This window comes from Chiloscyllium plagiosum, unplaced genomic scaffold, assembly GCF_037043375.1.
Source record: "Chiloscyllium plagiosum isolate Xiang-an unplaced genomic scaffold, Cpla_swu_hap1 HiC_scaffold_3, whole genome shotgun sequence".
NCBI lineage: Eukaryota > Metazoa > Chordata > Chondrichthyes > Orectolobiformes > Hemiscylliidae > Chiloscyllium > Chiloscyllium plagiosum.
In genome coordinates, this window is record NW_028270141.1 from 38591367 (window position 1) to 38611772 (window position 20406).

At 42.2% G+C, this 20406-nt stretch overlaps 1 protein-coding gene across 1 annotated transcript; it reads right to left on the bottom strand.

Moving 5' to 3' along the window:
• Positions 1-10289: 10289 nt before the first annotated feature.
• LOC148150567 (putative G protein-coupled receptor 139) lies at positions 10290-11603 on the bottom strand. Its single transcript, XM_087975875.1, has 2 exons — positions 11528-11603; positions 10290-11214 (listed from the first exon to the last, which is right to left on the bottom strand). The coding sequence occupies exons 1-2, from the start codon at positions 11595-11597 to the stop codon at positions 10301-10303; spliced, it is 984 nt and encodes a 327-aa protein (XP_087832001.1). The 5' UTR covers positions 11598-11603; the 3' UTR covers positions 10290-10300.
• Between the last annotated feature and the right edge of the window lie 8803 nt (positions 11604-20406).

Below are 20406 nucleotides of genomic sequence, written 5' to 3' on the forward strand. Positions count from 1 at the left end.
CTTCTTGCGACTCTACTTTCAAGGAGCTATGAACCTGCACTCCAAGGTCTCTTTGTTCAGCAACACTCCCTAGGACCTTACCATTAAGTGTATAAGTCCTGCTAAGATTTGCATTCCCAAAATGCAGCACCTCGCATTTATCTGAATTAAACTCCATCTGCCACTTCTCAGCCCATTGGCCCCTGGTCAAGATCCTGTTGTAATCTGAGGTAGCCCTCTTCGCTGTCCACTACACCTCCAATTTTGGTGTCATCTGCAAACTTACTAACTGTACCTCTTATGCTTGCATCCAAATCATTTATGTAAATGACAAAAAGTAGAGGACCCAGCACCGATCCTTGTGGCACTCCACTAGTCACAGGCCTCCAGTCTGAAAAACAACCCTCCACCACCACCCTCTGTCTTCTATCTTTCAGCCAGTTCTGTATCCAAATGGTTAGTTCTCCCTGTATTCCGTGACATCTAACCTTGCTAATCAGTCTCCCAAGGGGAACCTTGTCGAACGCCTTACTGAAGTCCATATAGATCACATCTACTGCTCTGCCCTCATCAATCCTCCTTGTTACTTCTTCAAAAAACTCAATCAAGTTTGTGAGACATGATTTCCTGCGCACAAAGCCATGTTGACTATCCCTAATCAGTCTTTGCCTTTCCAAATACATGTACATCCTGTCCCTCAGGATTCCCTCCAACAACTTGCCCACCACCGATATCAGGCTCACTGGTCTATAGTTCCCTGGCTTGTCCTTACCACCCTTCTTAAACATTAACACCACGTTAGCCAACCTCCAGTCTTCTGGCACCTCACCTGTGACTATCGATGATACAAATATCTCAACAAAAGGCCCAGCAATCACTTCTCAAGCTTCCAACAGAGGTCTAGGGTACACCTGATCAGGTCCTGGAGATTTATCTACCTTCACGCATTTCAAGACATCCAGCACTTCCTCCTCTGTAATATGGACATTTTTCAAGATGTCACCATCTATTTCCCTACAGTCTATATCTTCCATATCCTTTTCCTCAGTAAATACTGATGCAAAATTTTGTTTTTATGTGGGTTAAAAGTCGTATCAACCATAAAGAGAAAAACATGTACTATGTATAGGTGAGAGCCAGGTGAAATGTTTTTTTTTTAAAACCGCAGCAAACAATGACCAGAAGGAAGGAAAATAAGAAGGAAAAATAGAATGTGAGAAAAAACTAGATAATAACATACAAACAGATAATATGTTGCCTAAGATATTTTAAAAATGAAGAGTTAACAGAATACATATGAAAGTGAGTCTGGTGAACTTATAATGGAAAAGAAGGAGATGGCAGATAAGTATAACTGGCATTCTGCATTGATCATCATTATAGACGCTATAATATAGATCCCAGATGTATCTGCACATCAGGAACTGTGACACTGTCCAAATGTTTGGAAATTCCAGTTAACAGGATGTTGAGTTCTCATGGATTTTATCCAAGGTTTTCAAAGAAATAGCTAGTGTGATAACTATGAGCTTCTTTTAATTTTCCAAAATTCTCAAGATTCAGGGATTGTTCTATTACATTATAACATAACAAGTGTAATGTCTTTAATCTAAAAGGGAGAATAGAAGATTGAATAAAGGGAAAATACTGCACATGCTGGAAATCTGAATCTTAACAAACTTGAAACATTAACTTTGTTTCTCCCTCCACAGATGCTGCCAGACCTGCTGAGTTTCTCCAGCATTCTCCGTTTGTTTAGAGTAAAAGATTGACCAGCCATCAGGGAAACTATCAATGAATTAATCTTTATCTGATTTGCAGGCTGTAATGAGAAGAGTGCAGCAAGAACTGCACTTCTGTGTTGGAACTAAACACCAGCAAGCTTAGTTTCTCTTCTGTAAAGTCATCCTCATCTCGTTTTTTGCGGCATCTGCCAACAAACTGAACAGTAATCTCTTGGAATTGAGCTAAATTGAGTTAATTTGAGTCCCATGAGTTAAATTGATAACCTGAGCTAATCTCTTCAGAATGTTTCTGTTTACCCACAGAAAGAACTAAGGTATTAATTCTGTAAAGCACATTCTTAAGCATGATATTCAGAGCTATGTTCTTGGGTTCATAGATCATTCGATTTGTAAAAGAAGACTGCAAATATTTCTTGAATTTCAGTTCATAATTAAGTGTTTGTCTTGAATTTCTCATTTGAGTTTTTTTTTAAAGTGAAGTGTTTGTTTATTTCATTTGCTGATTTTGCTTCTCTGTCCTTTTTACTTTTCTCTCTTTACTTCTGTTTCTCTTTATTTTTCATTGTTGTTGTTCCTTTCCTGTCATTTTAAAACTGCTCCTTTAAGAAATGAAGTTTTTTAGTGGGAGGTTCCTTCCTTCAGGTGATGTTTACAGAAAGCAAAGAATAATGATTTCATGTGGACATTCCATACTCTCTTGTCAAGTTTAAGAAACAAAATGTTGAAATTTTGAAACAATCTTTGGACACAGATAAGCCTTCTTACTGTACAAAACCATCTCAAAGTTTAATTTTCACTGTATTTTCTTTGCAGCAGAGTGCATGACTGTGACTTTTCCTAAGAGGATCTCTCAGAGAGGCTCATTGAATTAGTAATCACATCAACACCAATTAAAGCCCTTAGGAAGGACAACATAAAGGATCATACCATTGATGCATTACTTGAGGGTGGGTATTCATATAAAGCAATAGTTGAAGGCCAATAAGTGTTGCATGCATTAAGTGCAGCCAAGACTCTCATTATGCACCAATCCTGGAAGTTCTGTTGCAGATACAGTTTGGTTCCCCTATCCTAAAGCTGTCCAACCTTCTTGTGATATGCAAACATACAGGCAAGAAGTGACAGTAGGCATTCAGTTCTTTCAGCCTGCCTCACCATTCAAAAAGACCATGGTTTATCTAATCTTAACTTCAACTCTACCTTCTTGCATATCCCTGATAACCTTTCACCCCTTTGGTAATCAGGAATCTATCTACCACTGCCTTAAAAAAATTTAATGATTTTATATCCACCTGCTTTTTGAGGAAGAAAATTCAAAAGGTTCACAACTGTCTGAAAGAGAGAAATGCTGCCTCATCTCACTTATAAATGGGTGCCCCCTTATTTTTAAATTGATGAACCCTAGTTCTAAATTCTCCCTCAAGAGGAAGCATTCTTTTGACATCCACCTGGTCAGGTCCCCTCAACATCTTATATGTTTCAATACGTCACCTCTGACTCCTCTAAACTCAGAAGATACAAACCTAGTCTATGTAGTCTTTTCTGATAAGTCAATTCACTCATTCAGGTATTAGTCCAGTACACCCTCTCTGACCTGCTACCAATGTATTAACATTCTTCCATAACTACAGTGACCTGTACTGATGAAAGGCTTTTGCCTGAAACGTTGACTCTCCTGTTCCTCGCATGCTGCCTGACCTGCTGTGCTTTTCCAGCACCTCACTCATGCCTTTGATCTCCAGATCTGCAGTCCTCACTTTCTCTGGTCTACACTGTACACAGTAGTCCAAATATGGTTTCACCAATGCCTTGTATAACTAAAGCATGACCTCCACACTCTTGCATTCAATTCACTCCTGCAAATAAAACATCATATTCTATTAACTTTCCTCATTACTGATTACAGAATAACCTGTAATTCATACATCAGGACGCTCAGATCTCTCTTCATCTCAGAGCTCTGCAACCTCTCACCATTTAAATAATATACTTTACCTTTATTCTTTCTGCTAGATCTGTAATCCAAGGAACTAGGAAATTTGTTTGCAAAGACTAAACCAGTTCCCAGGCCGATTCAGAGATGACCAACAAGATAGTACAGCTGCACAACACTGGCAGCAACTATTGAGAAGATGCACAAACACAAACACGCCAACGAGGTTCAGAATTAACTGAGCAAAATCAGATTTTTAAAAATACACAAAAAAAATGCAGCTGCTGTAAATCTGAAACAAAAACAGAAATTGCTGGAAAAAACTCAGCAGGTCTGGCAGCATCTGTGCAGAGAAATCTGTCTTAACATTTGGGTCCAGTGACACTTCTTCAGAGCTGTTTGCAGCTGGGAAAGAGTTAGTATACATGCTGATGGTGAGGTGGAGGGAGGAGGGAGGGAAAAAACGACAGGTGGAAATGGAGCCCAGAGAGAAAGAGAGAGAGAAACAGACAAGGGAAAGATAAAGATCAGCCTGGGAGAATCAATAGCTGCTAATGGTGACCATTAATGGGCTCTGTGTGGTAGCAGACCATGTGATGACCCAGGCCTGGTGTGTGGGAGTTAGGGTAAGGACATGGAAAATGGTGCCCAGACCTTAAAATTATTGAACCCCTGAGTCCAGAAGTTTGCACTGTCTCCAAGTGGAAAATGAGACGCTGAGATTCACTGGATCACAAGTCTGTGACAGAAATGTTGTCCAGGCTGCGTGGAAGTGTGTTGAATGCCAGGCAACCAGATACTTCGGGTCATTTTTCCAGAGAGAACATAGGAGTTCTGCAAAGTGGTCTCCCGGTCTGTGCTTTGGCTCCTCAATGCAGAGGAGTGAATAGAGTTCATAGATTGAGTGCAGTGCAGTAAATCACTGCTTCACCTGGAAGGTATGCCTGGGGCCCTGGATAGTGAGGAGGGACAAAGTAGATGGGCAAGCTTTATATTTTCTGCGATGGCATGGGAAGGTGCCCTAGGATGTGGGGTGATATTGGAAGTGGAGAAAGAATGGACAAGAGGTCCCAGAGGGAACAGTACCTGTGAAAGTTTGACAATGGAAGGGAGGACAGTATGTGTCTGATTGTGACATCCCACTGGAGGTGGAAAAATGGTGGCTACAGATCCTGTGGATGTGGATGCTGATCGGATGGTAGGTGAGGACCACAGGAACTTATTAATGTTGTGGGAGGGATAAGAGGGGGAGGGGCAGAAGTGCAGGGTTTGAGAATGTATTGTCAAGGTAACTATGGGAATTGATGGGTTTGTATTGGATATTGAGGATCAGCCTATCCCTCAATAGAAACAGAGATGTTGAGGAAGGAAGAGAAGAATCAGAGATCGAACAGGCGAAGGTGAGACCAGGCTGGGAATTGGAAGCAAAATAGATAAACTTTTCCAAGTCTGGACAAGAAAGGGAAGAAACACCAACGATGTCATCGATGTACCAGAGAAAGAACTGTGTGTGGGGGCCAACCTAGGATAGGAACAAGGAATGTTCCACGTATCCCATTCAGAAACAGGCATACCTGAGGCCCATGTGAGTACCCATGGCCACACCTATGGCCTGATGAAACTGAGAGGAGATAAAGGAGAAGTTGCTCAGGGTGAGGCCTGGCGGTCGAGGGTGGTGATGATAGGGACGGCTCAGGCCTCCTTTGCTCCAGGAAAAAATGGAGAGCCCTAAGGCCATACTGTTGGGGGATGGGCTTGTAAAGGTATTGCAAGTCCATGGTGAAGAGGAGGCAGCTGGAGCCCATGAACTGGAAATTATGAAACTGATGTAAATCATCAGAAGAATCGCGGATATAAGGAGAAAGGAACTAGACAAGGAGAGAGAAAAAATTGAGTCAAGGTAAGAAGAGATGTGTTCGTGGGGCAGAAGAAGACAGAAAGAATGGGTATGTCTGAGCAGTCCTGTTTGATGATATTTAGAAATAGATAGAAGCAAACTGTATGGCTTAGAGGCTGTGGTGGAAGATCACCTTATGAAATTCATGACCATTATGGACAAAACAGCCTGGTGTTCCAGGGTGGGACTAAGGTCCATGGAGAGATAGCAGGAGGTACCTGAGAATTGGCATTTAGCCTCTACAATGTGGAGGTCAGTATGCCAGCCAACAACAGTAACACCCTATCACCAGGCTTGGTTACAAAGTCATGGTTGGATCTGAGAGCACAGAGTGCAATCAGTTCACAGGAAGATAGGTTGAATTGGATGTCAAAAACAAAGAACTTAAGGTGACCAATCTCAGATCAACAGTTGTCAATGAAAATTTGAGAGCAGGTAAAAGGCCAGAGGCAGGGGTCCAAGTGGAGGGAAAATGTTGGAGGTGGGTGAAGAGAAGATGTAGAAAGGACTCTTGTTCAAAAGCCAGAGCAATGGAAGAAGAGTTCAACATCATGTCATTCCTGAATCTCATTCTGGGGTGGATGCAGTGGAATAAAGCTGAGACCTTTCCTGAGTACAGAATATTCAGCATTGGAGAACGGAAGGTCAGAAGGGAAAGTAAACAACTGATTTTCAGAACATATTCAAATTTCACAGGGTGTTCAAATTTTCCATATTATTGTGATCTCGCTCAGGACCAGTAACTTCTATTTTTAACACAGACAAGGTGTGAGGTCCAGGGGACTTGCAAATCAAATATAGCCAAAATACTCTATTGCTTTGAATAGACAAAAAAACTACACAGCATCAGAACAGTAATATGATTTCCAATAAATGTAAAACATATTTCTAACACCCAGAATTAACATGTGGTAAAAATCGGCAATAGTCTGCCCACTCCTCTCCCATTTATCTCTCCACCCCCGAGGCTCCCATCCTCTTCCTAATGAAGGGCTCTGGCCTGAAACGTCAATTCTTCTGCTCCTCAGATGCTGCCTGACCTGCTGTGCTTTTCCAGCAACACACTTTCGACTCTGAACTCCAGTATCTGCACACTTCACTGTCTCCTTGTAATTGAATATCCCAGAGTGCACATCTAATAACTATTGTGATCAAGACAGATCACACAGATCTCTCACTATTCTTCCCAGTGTGCACAATTCCAGTTTGTCATTGGCAGCTAGGTTCACCTCATCTGGTCCAGTTGCAGAAAGCAAATGCACACACTCGCTCCAAGTTCCACTGAATCATAAGTGGCACACAACTGCTAATAAGACCCCACAATTCAATTACCTCCGTGAGCCCTCACTACACAGAGCTATTCAACCACTCTTGAGCTGCCAGAGCCCTTCCTACACAAATCCCAGGTAGCACCACTCTCGTTAGCAGCACTACCCAACATGGAATCTGCTTCTGTTCTAGCTTGTTTCCTTCTCCAACTAACTGTGATCTTCGAACTCCTTTTCAGGAGCTCCCAAAACTGTCCTGTATGACTACTTGAAAACTCGCAATGTGACTGGTGTAGCAACCTCTGACTAAAGCTGACATAAATTAGCTAGAAAAGGAATTAGCAATTATATTTCGCAGATGTTCACAGATAGATTTGTGGTCTCCATACAGAGTTACCGGATAAGATAATGAAAGGTTCTGTGGGAGTCATTTGAGGGTCCGAATAAGAAAAGACAGGGGAATTTAATCAGATTTCTGTAGACAAGCAGTTCTAAACACTAAGCATTTTGATAAATAATATCTTTGAAAGGGTAAAGAGGTATTAACCACAGTCCCGAGTTTGTTACTTAGTAAAATGTGGAAGGAAATGTCTGATCCCACAGTATTTCCAACTTATTGGGTAATTAGAAATTAAAAATGCAAACAACAGACTAATATTAAGGGATGCAATCAAATTATTTTATTTCAGATAGCTGTAAGCAATTAAGAAAATTCCTGCACTGTCAACTGGAACAGAAACAGCAAATGGTATAAACAAATAACCATTAAGTGAGCACTATAGCATTATGAAAGGTAGAGGTAACCTTCGTTGTGACTGAGGATAAATAAATAATTGCAACTTCACTACTTAGCAAACAGCAGAGTACAGCTGTAGACAATTTGAGAAGATCCTTGCATCCAAAGAACAAGGGAAAAATGACAAAGACAAATTATAAGAGTGGGAGTGAGGTCATATCCTGTTGTACCATATGAATTCAAATAAGTTTGTTTTAATGACTTGATATAGCTGTACAAGTGATTGAATTTCACCTTTACAATGGAATTTGAATTGATGCTGTCTTATTTAGTAAAGGGACCAAATTTAGAACAGAGATGGTAAGGTTTTATACAAGAATTAAACCCTCTGATTTAAAATAACCTCATAGCATGCAAATAGCTGAGGTCATAAAACATAGCTGCAAGACAGAGAGACAGTGTTTGTTTGATCTCCCAGTGACAAGTGAGAGAGAAGCAGCTTCCAATTTAGCAATCTTGTCACAGAACTGAATTAACTTCATATTTAAGTTGATAACAATTGATAGAAATTAACATCCTTTCCCATCTTCCGTACTAAGGTTACTAGGGAAGATAAATTGCATGATTTAGAAGAATTCTTAGTGATAAATGAGTATTCAATTTGTTGGCAATTAATGTGATGTTAGTACATAGCATTGGGACTGCTTGTTTCCTAAGAGCTACCTGCCTTAGATTGTCACTTGTTCAACCAGAGAAATTAACACAAAACTTGAACAAAAAATCTTGGCATCAAAATCAGTCACAGACTTCTCGTTTGCTACCCACATACATGCTGCAGTGTGAAACAAGTGCATTTGACCACTCTTTTGGTATCTTGTAAATTACCACACAGATTAACTTGGAATATTTAAAATTGGAATCACAAAATTGGACAGAGGCTTATGTGCTCTTGAATTGATTCAGGTCTTTAGCTCTGACCCTAGCAAAGCTCTCAAAGCAAGATTTCGGTGGCACTAACCAATGCTCTAAGTAGGCAGCTTTTCCCCAGTGATTGCTGCATAACACCAGCTGGTAAATGGGGAAGAGATATCACAGATAATTTTAAAAATCACACAACACTAGGTTATAGTCCAACAGGTTTATTTGGAAGCACTAGCTTTCAGCACGCTGCTCCTTCATCAGGTGGTTGTCAACCTCCTAAAGCTAATGTTTCCAAATCAACCTGTTGGACTATAACCTGGTGTTGTGTGATTTTTAACTTTGTATACCCCTGTCCAACACTGGTATTTCCAAATAATGACATATAATTCTCTGTGCGTCAGGACAAACAGTGATTTGATTTGATTCATGTAACCAAGTACAGTGAAAAGCTTGTATTTTGTGAGCAGCACAGGCAGATCATAGGAAACATGGACATACAGATCATAGAGTGGTTAGACACAGTGAGGCATGCAAGGTTACGGCTACAAGGAGGTGCACAAAACAAGAACAACATTTTCAAGATCAACAATTATTTGAAGTTAGAGACGTCCATTCAGCGGTCTGATAACAACACAGAAGAGGCTGTTCTTGAACCTGTCGGTGAATGTGTTCATGCTTCTGTATCTTCAACCTGATGGAAGAGGTCGGAAGGGTGGGAGCAGTCTTTCATGATATAGACTATTCCATCTCAATATTTAGAGACTGTTTAATATATTAGTGTCTGCAGTATCCAGTTATTAATGTTTATCAGTTTTATGTTTTCCCACTGATTCATCAGCTTTGGTGGGTCACTGGTTCAGATCAACAAGCTTCAGATTCCCATAACACATTTCATAGCAAATACAATGACAGCTTTATTTTAAAACTTCTGGACAGATATATTTCATTGAACAAGCTATCAGAAAATTAAAGCAAAACCGTGGGAAAATTGAAAGCATTCAAAAAATTAAAGCATCCCATCAGAAAGGATTACGGATCCATTCCATCTAACAACAATCCAAGCAACATTTTCAATAAAATCTCCATGAAAACATATTATCTCAACTAAAAGAAGTACTGAAGCTGAATTCTCGATATCTAAAATTGAGTTCTATATAGAACATAGAACATAGAAGAATACAGCGCAGTACAGGCCCTTCGGCCCTCGATGTTGCACCGATCCAAGCCCACCTAACCTACACTAGCCCACTATCCTCCATATGCCTATCCAATGCCTGCTTAAATGCCCATAATGAGGGAGAGTCCACCACTGCTACTGGCAGGGCGTTCCATGAACTCACGACTCGCTGAGTAAAGAACCTACCCCTAACATCTGTCCTATACCTACCCCCCCCTTAATTTAAAGCTATGCCCCCTTGTAATTGCTGACTCCATACGTGGAAAAAGATTCTCACTGTCGACCCTATCTAAACCCCTAATCATCTTGTACACCTCTATCAAGTCACCCCTAAACCTTCTTTTCTCCAATGAAAACAACCCCAAGTGCCTCAGCCTTTCCTCATACGATCTTTCTACCATACCAGGCAACATCCTGGTAAACCTCCTCTGCACCCGTTCCAGTGCCTCCACATCCTTCCTATAGTATGGCGACCAAAACTGCACACAATACTCCAGATGCGGCCGCACCAGAGTCTTATACAACTGCAACATGACCTCAGTACTCCGGAACTCAATTCCTCTACCAATAAAAGCCAGTACGCCATATGCCTTCTTCACCGCACTACTTACCTGGGTGGCAACTTTCAAAGAACAGGTTCTAAATCAGGTTTGCATCATTTTAGACAACCTCACAATCAGTGTCCAGGGATATTTTAGCATCTTCTTTAATGGTTCCCTGAATTTCCTCTGGGTAGCTGCATAGATGCATGTATTTGTGCAAGAACTCAAATGCTTCAGCATGCCTCCAGTTTCAGTGGCGAGATATACAGGGGATGCATGATCTCCTCGATAGTAAGTTGTGTTTGTCATTCTTGTAATTACAAAGCTTACATTGGCTGTCAGACACAACAATATAAAACTCCCTGATATAGTGAAGAGTAAAATGATGGATTTCCTTCGGTTCTCCATCTCTGAATCACTCTGATTCTTACTGTTGTAGCCTCGGAGGGTTCTTCGGGCTCTACTAGTCACTAAAATATGTCTCACTGTCAAAGAATTGAACAAGATAATTAAAGTAAATGTGAACCAAATACACCAGACACTGTGAAACCAAGAGCATGCCACACCAAAGGGTGAGGAAAAATAGACCAGATTTGCAATGCAGCCCCACTGGAAGTTGTTAATTATTACTTCAGGTTCATATGCAAATAATACTGGAATGTTCTTCATAAAGATCATCATGGAGAATATCATCATAACCACGACAGCAGTTCTCTTGGTGCAGTATATCTTTTTAAACTTTGGGCAGCAGATGATTATATAACGGTCAAAGGTGAAAGAGACAGTGAACCAAACAGATAATTCAAAGGTGATAACTGTCATATATATGATGAACTTACACACAGGAGTGTGAGACAGGAATGAATGTGGAAAGTGGTAACTAAAAATATAATATATCATTACGTTGGTGATCATAACCAATAAGTCTCCTGTTGCCATGGCAATCATGTAAGTAGAGATACATTCAGAAAGGCTGCAATTTCCTCGGCAGAGTATCACAATCGTCATTAGGTTTGCTGTAGGAAGAGAGAGGAGAGAATGTAAGCAGCATTATCTAATTCAAATGTAAGGGGAGTTCCTGGATGGATGAATTTTACTCTATTCCACAGAATTATCAACACAGAGCCACTTGAGACAGAATTATTGGAATATTAGTGTGACTATCAGGTTAGGAAAGCACACAGAAAAGAGTCAGCTGAGTCCTACACTGGTTTTGGCAATTATCGACATGCGGCCATGTCACCAAGGAAACATGCTTCTTTATCAAACAAACTGCAAAACAGCAAGTACGTTAACACTGACTCACAACAAGCAGGTTGGAATACTCACTGGGAATGCCAATAACTGCGAGTATTGGGTAGAAAATCTCTTTTATCAGGAGAATGGCTGCTTGCTTCATTTCCTGTTTGTATAGCTGAATTTCATCCAAGGTAACAATCTTTGGCTAGGTTCTACTGAGACACATAACGGGAACTCTATATTTATTCACATTTGAGTCATCCAGGGAATCAGTCAGCTTACATCATTAGCATTAGTTCCAGTCATTTAACAAACAGGCTTAATTAATTTGTTTTTCTGTGGAATGCTTCAGAATAAGGTATATTGTTATTAAGCAGTTTGAAGAAAAAACTATAATGAAATATTCTTTTCAAGTAGAGATTGGAATCTGAGAGAATTTATGATATGTCTATTCAGGGAGCACAGTTGGACACAACTTTCTTTGTAATCATCATCCTGAAATTCATCTTTCCTAGTTCCTCGGGTCCCAATGATAAAGAAACTGATGACAGCTGAAGGAGTGTTCTTTACAATGAGCAGTCTTAGTAATAAGTTAAAAATGCTGGAGACGCTAAGTGGATCAGCTGGTGTCTATGGAAGATGAAAATACATTCAACTTTCAGACCTCATATCAAAGCTGGAGACATTTAGAGGTTAATAGGTTTTCGACAAGTACCGAAGCAGGAAAAGGGTCAAAAAGAACAAAACAGAAGTTTGTGAAAGGGCAGAAGGCAAGAGAGTGTACCTTCTAAAAGGGATGTTGGTACAATGCGCATGCATGTGTTAATGGTACAGGTGAAGTAAAGGAATTATGATCTGGAGAAGTAAATGGGGAATACTTTCTTGTCAGCAAAATTCCATCCAGAAATGTGGGGCAGAATCTGGTCTTAAAGGATGCACTGCCCAAAGCATCGATCACTCTATTTACCTCTGTGTCTCAATATATCCTGTTCCACCTTTATCTGTCTCTGTCTTTTAATTTCTGTCCATAATATATTCAATAACACACTTTCCACATTATTATGTCTCTATTTCACTGCACTCAAAATCCCTTCTCTGATGTTTCTTTGTATCACACACTGGGCAAAACACAGCAGTGAACAGGATAATCTGGGTATCCTTAGCCTCCATGTTGAAATGCTCCAAACTCAATGTTAACCAGGGTGATGAGGAAAAGATGGGGTCAAGGTTGTGATGAGGCGAGGAGATATCATTAAAGATGTCCTGTAAAATTTAGCCACGGAGGCAGAGCTTTGGAGAATGATGGAGTGCCATCCTAGTAAAGAGGTCAAAGAGGGCTAGAAGGATCTTCACCCTTAGTCACGTGTTCAGAGATTATTGATGGCAATGCTGCCCTCAGAGACCTTGGTGCTGTGCCTCTCGCAGCACCCAGACCACTAGAGTCAGAATAAGAAGATGTGGGAGTGCTCACAGAATACACATTTTACACAATTTGTTAAAGTTGATCATGTAACGTTTCTTGAAAAATTTGGCCCTTGACAAAATTGCAAGGCCTTGGCAGTGATCACTGCCTCACCAATGCTGCCACCATCCTTCACCACCAATTACTGCCTCACCAATGCTGCCAACATCCTTCACCACCAATTACTGCCCCGCCAATACTGACACCACCCTTCACCACCAATTACTGCCTCACCAATGCTGCCACCATCCTTCACCACCAATTACTGCCCCGCCAATACTGACACCACCCTTCACCACCAATCACTGCTTCACCAATGCTGCCACCATCCTTCACAACCAATCACTGCTTCACCAATGCTGCCACCATCCTTCACAACCAAACACTGCCTCACCAATGCTGACACAATCCTTCACAACCAATCACTGCCCCGCCAATGCTGCCACCATCCTTCACCACCAATCACTGCTTCACCAATGCTGCCACCATCCTTCACAAACAATCACTGCCTCGCCAATGCTGACACAATCCTTCACAACCAATCACTGCCTCACCAATGCTGACACCATCCTTCACCACCAATCACTGCCTCACCAATGGTGCCACCATCCTTCACAACCAATCACTGCCTCGCCAATGCTGACACAATCCTTCACAACCAATCACTGCCCCGCCAATGCTGACACCATCCTTCACCACCAATTACTGCCTCGCCAATGCTGCCACCATCCTTCACAGCCAATCACTGCCTCACCAATGCTGACACTATTCTTCACAACCAAACACTGCCTCACCAATGCTGACACCATCCTTCACCACCAATCACTGCCTCACCAATGGTGCCACCATCCTTCACAACCAATCACTGCCTCGCCAATGCTGACACAATCCTTCACAACCAATCACTGCCCCGCCAATGCTGACACCATCCTTCACCACCAATTACTGCCTCGCCAATGCTGCCACCATCCTTCACAGCCAATCACTGCCTCACCAATGCTGACACCATCCTTCACCACCAATTACTGCCCCGCCAATGCTGCCACCATCCTTCACAGCCAATCACTGCTTCACCAATGCTGACACCATCCTTCACAACCAATCACTGCCTCACCAATGCTGACACCATGCTTCACCACCAATCACTGCCACACCAATGGTGCCACCATCCTTCACAACCAATCACTGCCTCGCCAATGCTGACACAATCCTTCACAACCAATCACTGCCCCGCCAATGCTGACACCATCCTTCACAACCAAACACTGCCTCACCAATGCTGACACCATCCTTCACCACCAATCACTGCCTCACCAATGGTGTCACCATCCTTCACAACCAATCACTGCCTCGCCAATGCTGCCACCATCCTTCACAGCCAATCACAGCCTCACCAATGCTGACACTATTCTTCACAACCAGTCACTGCCTTGCCAATGCTGCCACCATCCTTCACAACCAATCACTGCCTCACCAATGGTGCCACCATCCTTCACCACCAATCACTGCCTCACCAATGCTGCCACCATCCTTCACAGCCAATCACTGCCTCACCAATGCTGACACTATTCTTCACAACCAAACACTGCCTCACCAATGCTGACACCATCCTTCACCACCAATTACTGCCTCACCAATGCTGACACCATCCTTCACAACCAATCACTGCCTCACCAATGCTGACACCATCCTTCACCACCAATTACTGCCTCACCAATGCTGACACCATCCTTCACAGCCAATCACTGCTTCGCCAATGCTGACACTATTCTTAACAACCAATCACAGCCTCACCAATGCTGCCACCATCCTTCACAGCCAATCACAGCCTCACCAATGCTGACACTATTCTTCACAACCAGTCACTGCCTTGCCAATGCTGCCACCATCCTTCACAACCAATCACTGCCTCACCAATGGTGCCACCATCCTTCACAACCAATCACTGCCTCACCAATGCTGACACCATCCTGGAACATGTTAATATTGACCCAGTTTAAGGTTTCCTTGAAAGTCTTCAGTGTTTGGTAATTTTTGGAATATTAGTTTATACTCAGTCATTCCTGTAAATGCTGTCACAGTCTGGGTCTCCATGAATAATCACAATAATTGGAAACACTTTAAACATTGTCTAAGTAAGTGATTGAGGGCTGATATGTCAGCTGCAGCTTCAATTAAATATTGCTTCATAGAAACCACAGGAATTTGTGGGATTCAAGTCTTCACCAGACACCTTTACCAGGAAAAAAGCTCACAAACCCAGGTCCCAGTGATGCTGAACAGTGCCCTGAATTTACATCCTTGAGCTGGGAATATCTGCATAACAACAGCTGGTAAATGGGGAGGAGATATTACAGCTCAGGATACCCAATATACACTTAATATCCATATATTAACACATCCTTATCTCTGATCTTCTGATTATTTGTGTTCGCAATTCTCTTTTTTTTGTTGCAGTTTCAATAGCTTTTTGGGTCTTTGGCTCACATCATTTAACTGCCCATATGAACCCAGTGAAAAAGGTAGGAGCTCAGCCTCAGCATGTTTCCATCTCCATTCAGCCTATTAAACATACAATAGTTAATACCCCAATTTGGACCAAATAAAAATTCAGTTTAATTGTCTCTGAAACCATTAAAAATTTACTCACACCAAGGATTGTGACACCTCTTTTGGAAACCCTTCTCTAGAGATCTCCATGTTTATTTCTTACAGACAATCCTGTGTCATTGCTGACCCATTTCTCTCATACACAATCCCTGTTGCCTTTCCTCAAACTGCTCCGATTCCTCTCCCTTATGCAACCAACTTGGGATCATCTCAAATCATAAAGTTCCCACACCTATTAACTTATTTCTGCAAAAGCCTCAAAATTATGTCTTTACTACAGTTTTGAGCAACTTTATTTTGAAAAAAATGTTTTAGTTGTAAAGATTTATTGACTCATTTCCGTCTGTGCTACATTTTGTTTTGAGGAATTGGGCCTGAAATTGATAAACCCAGTGGGACATAAGAAGATGATTTTAACCACATTTTTGAATTTTACCTAAAATATCCTGGCATCCCACCACACTTCTTTTCCAAACATATTCAAACTAATTCTTCATTGAAGTATGATTAATATCTTCATCAGATGGGTTTTCTTCAAATCAGTGTCTTCAAATTTGATCCTTCCTTGATCTCTCCTTCCAATCAGTGAGTAATGAAAGCATAGGATTGTTAAAGTTCACTTGAGAATGTGACTTTTAAAAAGTTATATGATTTACATATGAAAGAACTGAAAGCAACATGTTCATTCTAAAACTGAGAGACTTAACAAATAATCCAGGTATTATTCAATGCATAATTTCAGTTACATCACACTGTAAACCTTTGCTATAAATTCTGTGTCTTATGATCTTATACTCCACATCCACCTGATGAAGGAGCAGCGCTCCAAAAGCTAGTGCTTTCAAATAAACCTGTTAGACTATAACTTGATGTTGTGTGATTTTTAACTTTGTACATCCCAGTCCAACACTGGCATCTCCAAATCATGATTACCAAATCCAACAGCAACTTGGAAAAGAATTGGAGTTAGGTCAACTTGCTCCCACCACATGCTAAGAACATTTTCTCCTTCTCGTAGTTATGCAAATTATCATTGAAGGCTTCAATCGAACACGTCATCCAAACAGTGAACTCCGAATCCTAACTATTTGTCACATGTTACCCCTGGTTCTTTTGTCAACCTGGGTTGAAGCAAACACTTCGTTTTCGATTCATATGTTTTTGAAAGTAACACATATTTTTTGACATTCAAGTTTGACATGTGGTAAAATTCAGGCATCTAAATTGAGAAATTGATAAGTCACACAAAAATAAGTAGAATTCATACAAACTTGGTGTTAATTATATTTAAATGATAATCTACGGTTATCTCCAATGCCAGTGTTAGGAGTGTGAACACTGAATATTCAGCTAAAACAGATCCCTCCACTTTGCAGCCTCCTTCACCTCCACTCGCTTGCAGCCTCCACCCCCACTTTATGCAACCAGCCTCCCTCAGGTCCACATTCCCACACCAGCCCACACCCCACTCCTGGCACCTTTCCCTGTCACTGAGGAGGTGCAAAACCTGCGCCCACACCATTCCCCTCACCTCAGTCCAAGGCCCCAAGGGATCCTTCCACATCTGTCAGAAATTGACCTGTACCTCTACCAATGTCATCGACTGCATCCGTTGCACCCGGTGTGATCTCCTCTACATTGGGGAGACAGGACGCCTTCTTGCGGACCATTTCAGAGAACATCTCTGGGACACCAACCCCACCGTCCTGTGGCTGAACACTTCAACTCCCCCTCCCACTCCATCAAGGACATGCAGGTCCTGGACTTCCTCCACCACCAAACCATTACCACCTGACGCCTGGAGGAGGAACGTGCCTCATATTCCACCTTGGGACCCTGCAACCACATGGGATAAATGTGGATTTCACCAGCTTTGTCATTTCCCCTCCCACGATATTATACCCATCCCAACTCAGCACAGCCCTCTGGAACCGTCCATCCCTGACCTATCACCCTCTCCCTCACCTTCATCCTCCAATCGCTTTACCAGCTACCTTCCCCGCACATTCCACCCTCCCTCCTATTTACCTCTCAGCCCCAACCCACAAACTTCATTCCTGATGAAGGGCTTATGCTCAAAACATCGATTCTCCTGCTCCTCGGATGCTGCCTGACCTGCTGTGCTTTTCCAACACTACATTCTTGAACCTGCTTCTCTCCTTTTTGCCTTCTTTTCTTCTTTTCTTAAGGTCACTGTTTCCCTGCATCCCTATGAAACTGCCTGTTTCCCTGTTCACATAGCAGCCTCCTTCAATCCCTACATTCATTGAAACCTCCTCTTCCCCCTTGTGCCCAATCCTCATTTTCAGTCCTCTCCTTACTCCCTTGCAGCCTCTCTGTTCCCAACTCCTCTTTACCACGCCACCTTGCAGCCACCCCCTTGCCCCAGTCCTGGCCCATCCTTGCCAATGGCATCCCTTGGACCCAGCTATTGGAACTCACTGGACCTGATTCACAAGCAGCTCCCACATCTCCTCAGGCTCTGACCTGACTGACAGGAACCACTGAGGCCTGGATCCAGCTGACAGCAATTCCAGCAAAGTTCACCACTGACATTTAGTTTTTCAACAGCTCTTCAATCACAGCCTTGTTCTGTCCCACATTGGCTGCTGACAGACTCACTAATGAAACAACCACCTGCAAATACAGACAATGAACAGCCCATGCCCTGTGAGATTTCATCATGAGTCTCAAAAGAAATGGCAACTGAGATTGCCAAAGTGTTGATTCTCAAATTCTCAAAGAGAAGGTTCCATTAGATCGGAAAATAGTCAGTGTAACTCCTTTATTGAAGAAGGCAATGAGATAGAAGGCAGGAAGCTCAGGGTCATGCCTTTTAACCAAATGGAAGTGTTCCGCCACATTAAAACCCAATCTGCTTTTGATTGCCCAGTATAGAAGATAAGACTTTATAAACCCTCAACAGTGAATAGGGTGGACAACATTGAAATAAGCATGAAAAAGTCACTGTTTCACCCAGAGGGAATCTATAGGGTCTTGATTAGTGGGAAGTAAGGAGCCAAAAGCTGTAAAAGTGTACTATCTCCCAAGCTTTTGGGCGGCACGGTGGCACAGTGGTTAGCAGTGGCCTCACAGTGCCAGAGACCCAGGTTCAATTCCTGCCTCAGGCAACTGACTGTGTGGAGTTTGCACATTCTCCTCGTGTCTGCATGGGTTTCCTCCGGGTGCTCCGGTTTCCTCCCACAGTCCAAAAATGTGCAGGTTAGGTGAATTGGCCATGCTAAATTGCCCGTAGTGTTAGGCAAATGGGGTACATGTAGGGGAATGGGTATGGGTGGGTTGCGCTTCGGCGGGTCGGTGTGGACTTGTTGGGCTGAAGGGCCTGTTTCCACACTGTAAGTAATCTAATCTAATCTAATCTTTTGAGGGAAGGTGTCACCGGAGTGGATGGAGATGTTGAGCTATTTGAAGAGTCAACAAAGTTACACACAAGCACTGGGTGCAGACTCGATGTCAATGGGCCAAAAGGTCTCTTCGGTAATGTATGATTCTACGTTCACTGTTCCTTCAGAATACTGAAAGAGGAAAGGGAGAGATGTTTGGAGGTGATATTATGCAAGGTGCAGTGGAAATGGCAGAATACGTTTTGTTTCATTTGAAAGTTGATGCGGAGGAAGGTTAAGAGAGGAAGGTTTTGGATGGGAAGGGATACAATCATAGTGGACGTGCAGGGAAAGGAACACAAACTGTGGAGGGTCCAATTGGTCACAGTGGACAGCAATCCTCAATTAAATCGGTGGCCTAAGTACAGGAAGTGGCATTATGAAACCAAATGATAAACAGTGTAGAACACAGTCCCTGCAGGAAATGAGGCATGAGGATCTGTTATCAAGATAGTCATGGGAAAAGCTCAGCTTTCGGTCACCATCAGTTGATAATCTATTCCCCAGAAATTGAGACAGTGAAGCCAAGGAAAGTAAGGGAAATGGGAAAGTAGATCATTCCATGCATTCCATTACAACTCGATGTAATCTCCCATCACTTTACAATGGGATGCTGGATTATAAATATTTCTCTGCCTGTCATGTCTGCCTGTGTCACTCACCTTTCTGTCTCCCTCTGCTGTTGCCTTTTGATGTCACAATGCTTATCAACAGCTTTGTACAGTTATTTATTTTTGTAAGCCCTTTACAGCTCATTGTAGTCACTTAATTGTCAGTCTCCTGCCCTCTCCTGGTCTCTTTCATGTATCACTGAATGCACGTACATTTCTCAATCTTCTTCTGCTGATCTTTGTCTGTAGCATTCAGCATAGTCAGTCACACCTCACCAATCTCTGTTTGCTGGCTGTCTCTCAGTATCTCATTTAAGTTTCCCGCTACTTCCCATTGATGGTGTCCCTCTTTATCACTGTGTTCTGCTATACTAATGTCTATCACCCCGAACTGGCATTTCTCTATGTCACTACTTCCATGAAAGTACAGCTATCTCTCTAACAAATAAAATCTAGCCTACTTTCTGTGTCTGATAAACTGTAACCTATCTCATTTTATTCACCTATGATGACAGACTTTAACTTGAAACTAGCTGCGTCTCTTCAGGTCGAGGTGCACTTTTGGCTGCAGCAGGTGCAGAAAGTGATAGTAAAAGTTGAAATTGAGAGAGTAAAATACAATAGAAAGGCATAATATGGCAGGGAGCGAATGCAAGATGTTCCTGTGAGACATGCAGCCAGCTATTCAGCCGTAGCAGTCCCATCAGTCAAATCGATAGCACCACACTCACTAACACTCTTCAATCTCCCTTCCTGGGTGAAATGATGCACCCAGGAAACATCAGGAGTTAACCAGTGGAGAATGAGAGAACCTGCATCATCTCACTCTACAGGACTACAGTACTGGCCATCACTGGGACATCCGTTACCCATCATTGACAC

Coding starts and splice junctions, on each gene's coding strand:
- LOC148150567 (XM_087975875.1), bottom strand. CDS start 11,597: ATGAAGCAAGCAGCCATTCTCCTGATAAAAGAGATTTTCTACCCAATA. Junction 11,215..11,527: donor CGCAGTTATTGGCATTCCCA/GTGAGTATTCCA, acceptor CTCTTCCTACAG/CAAACCTAATGACGATTGTG.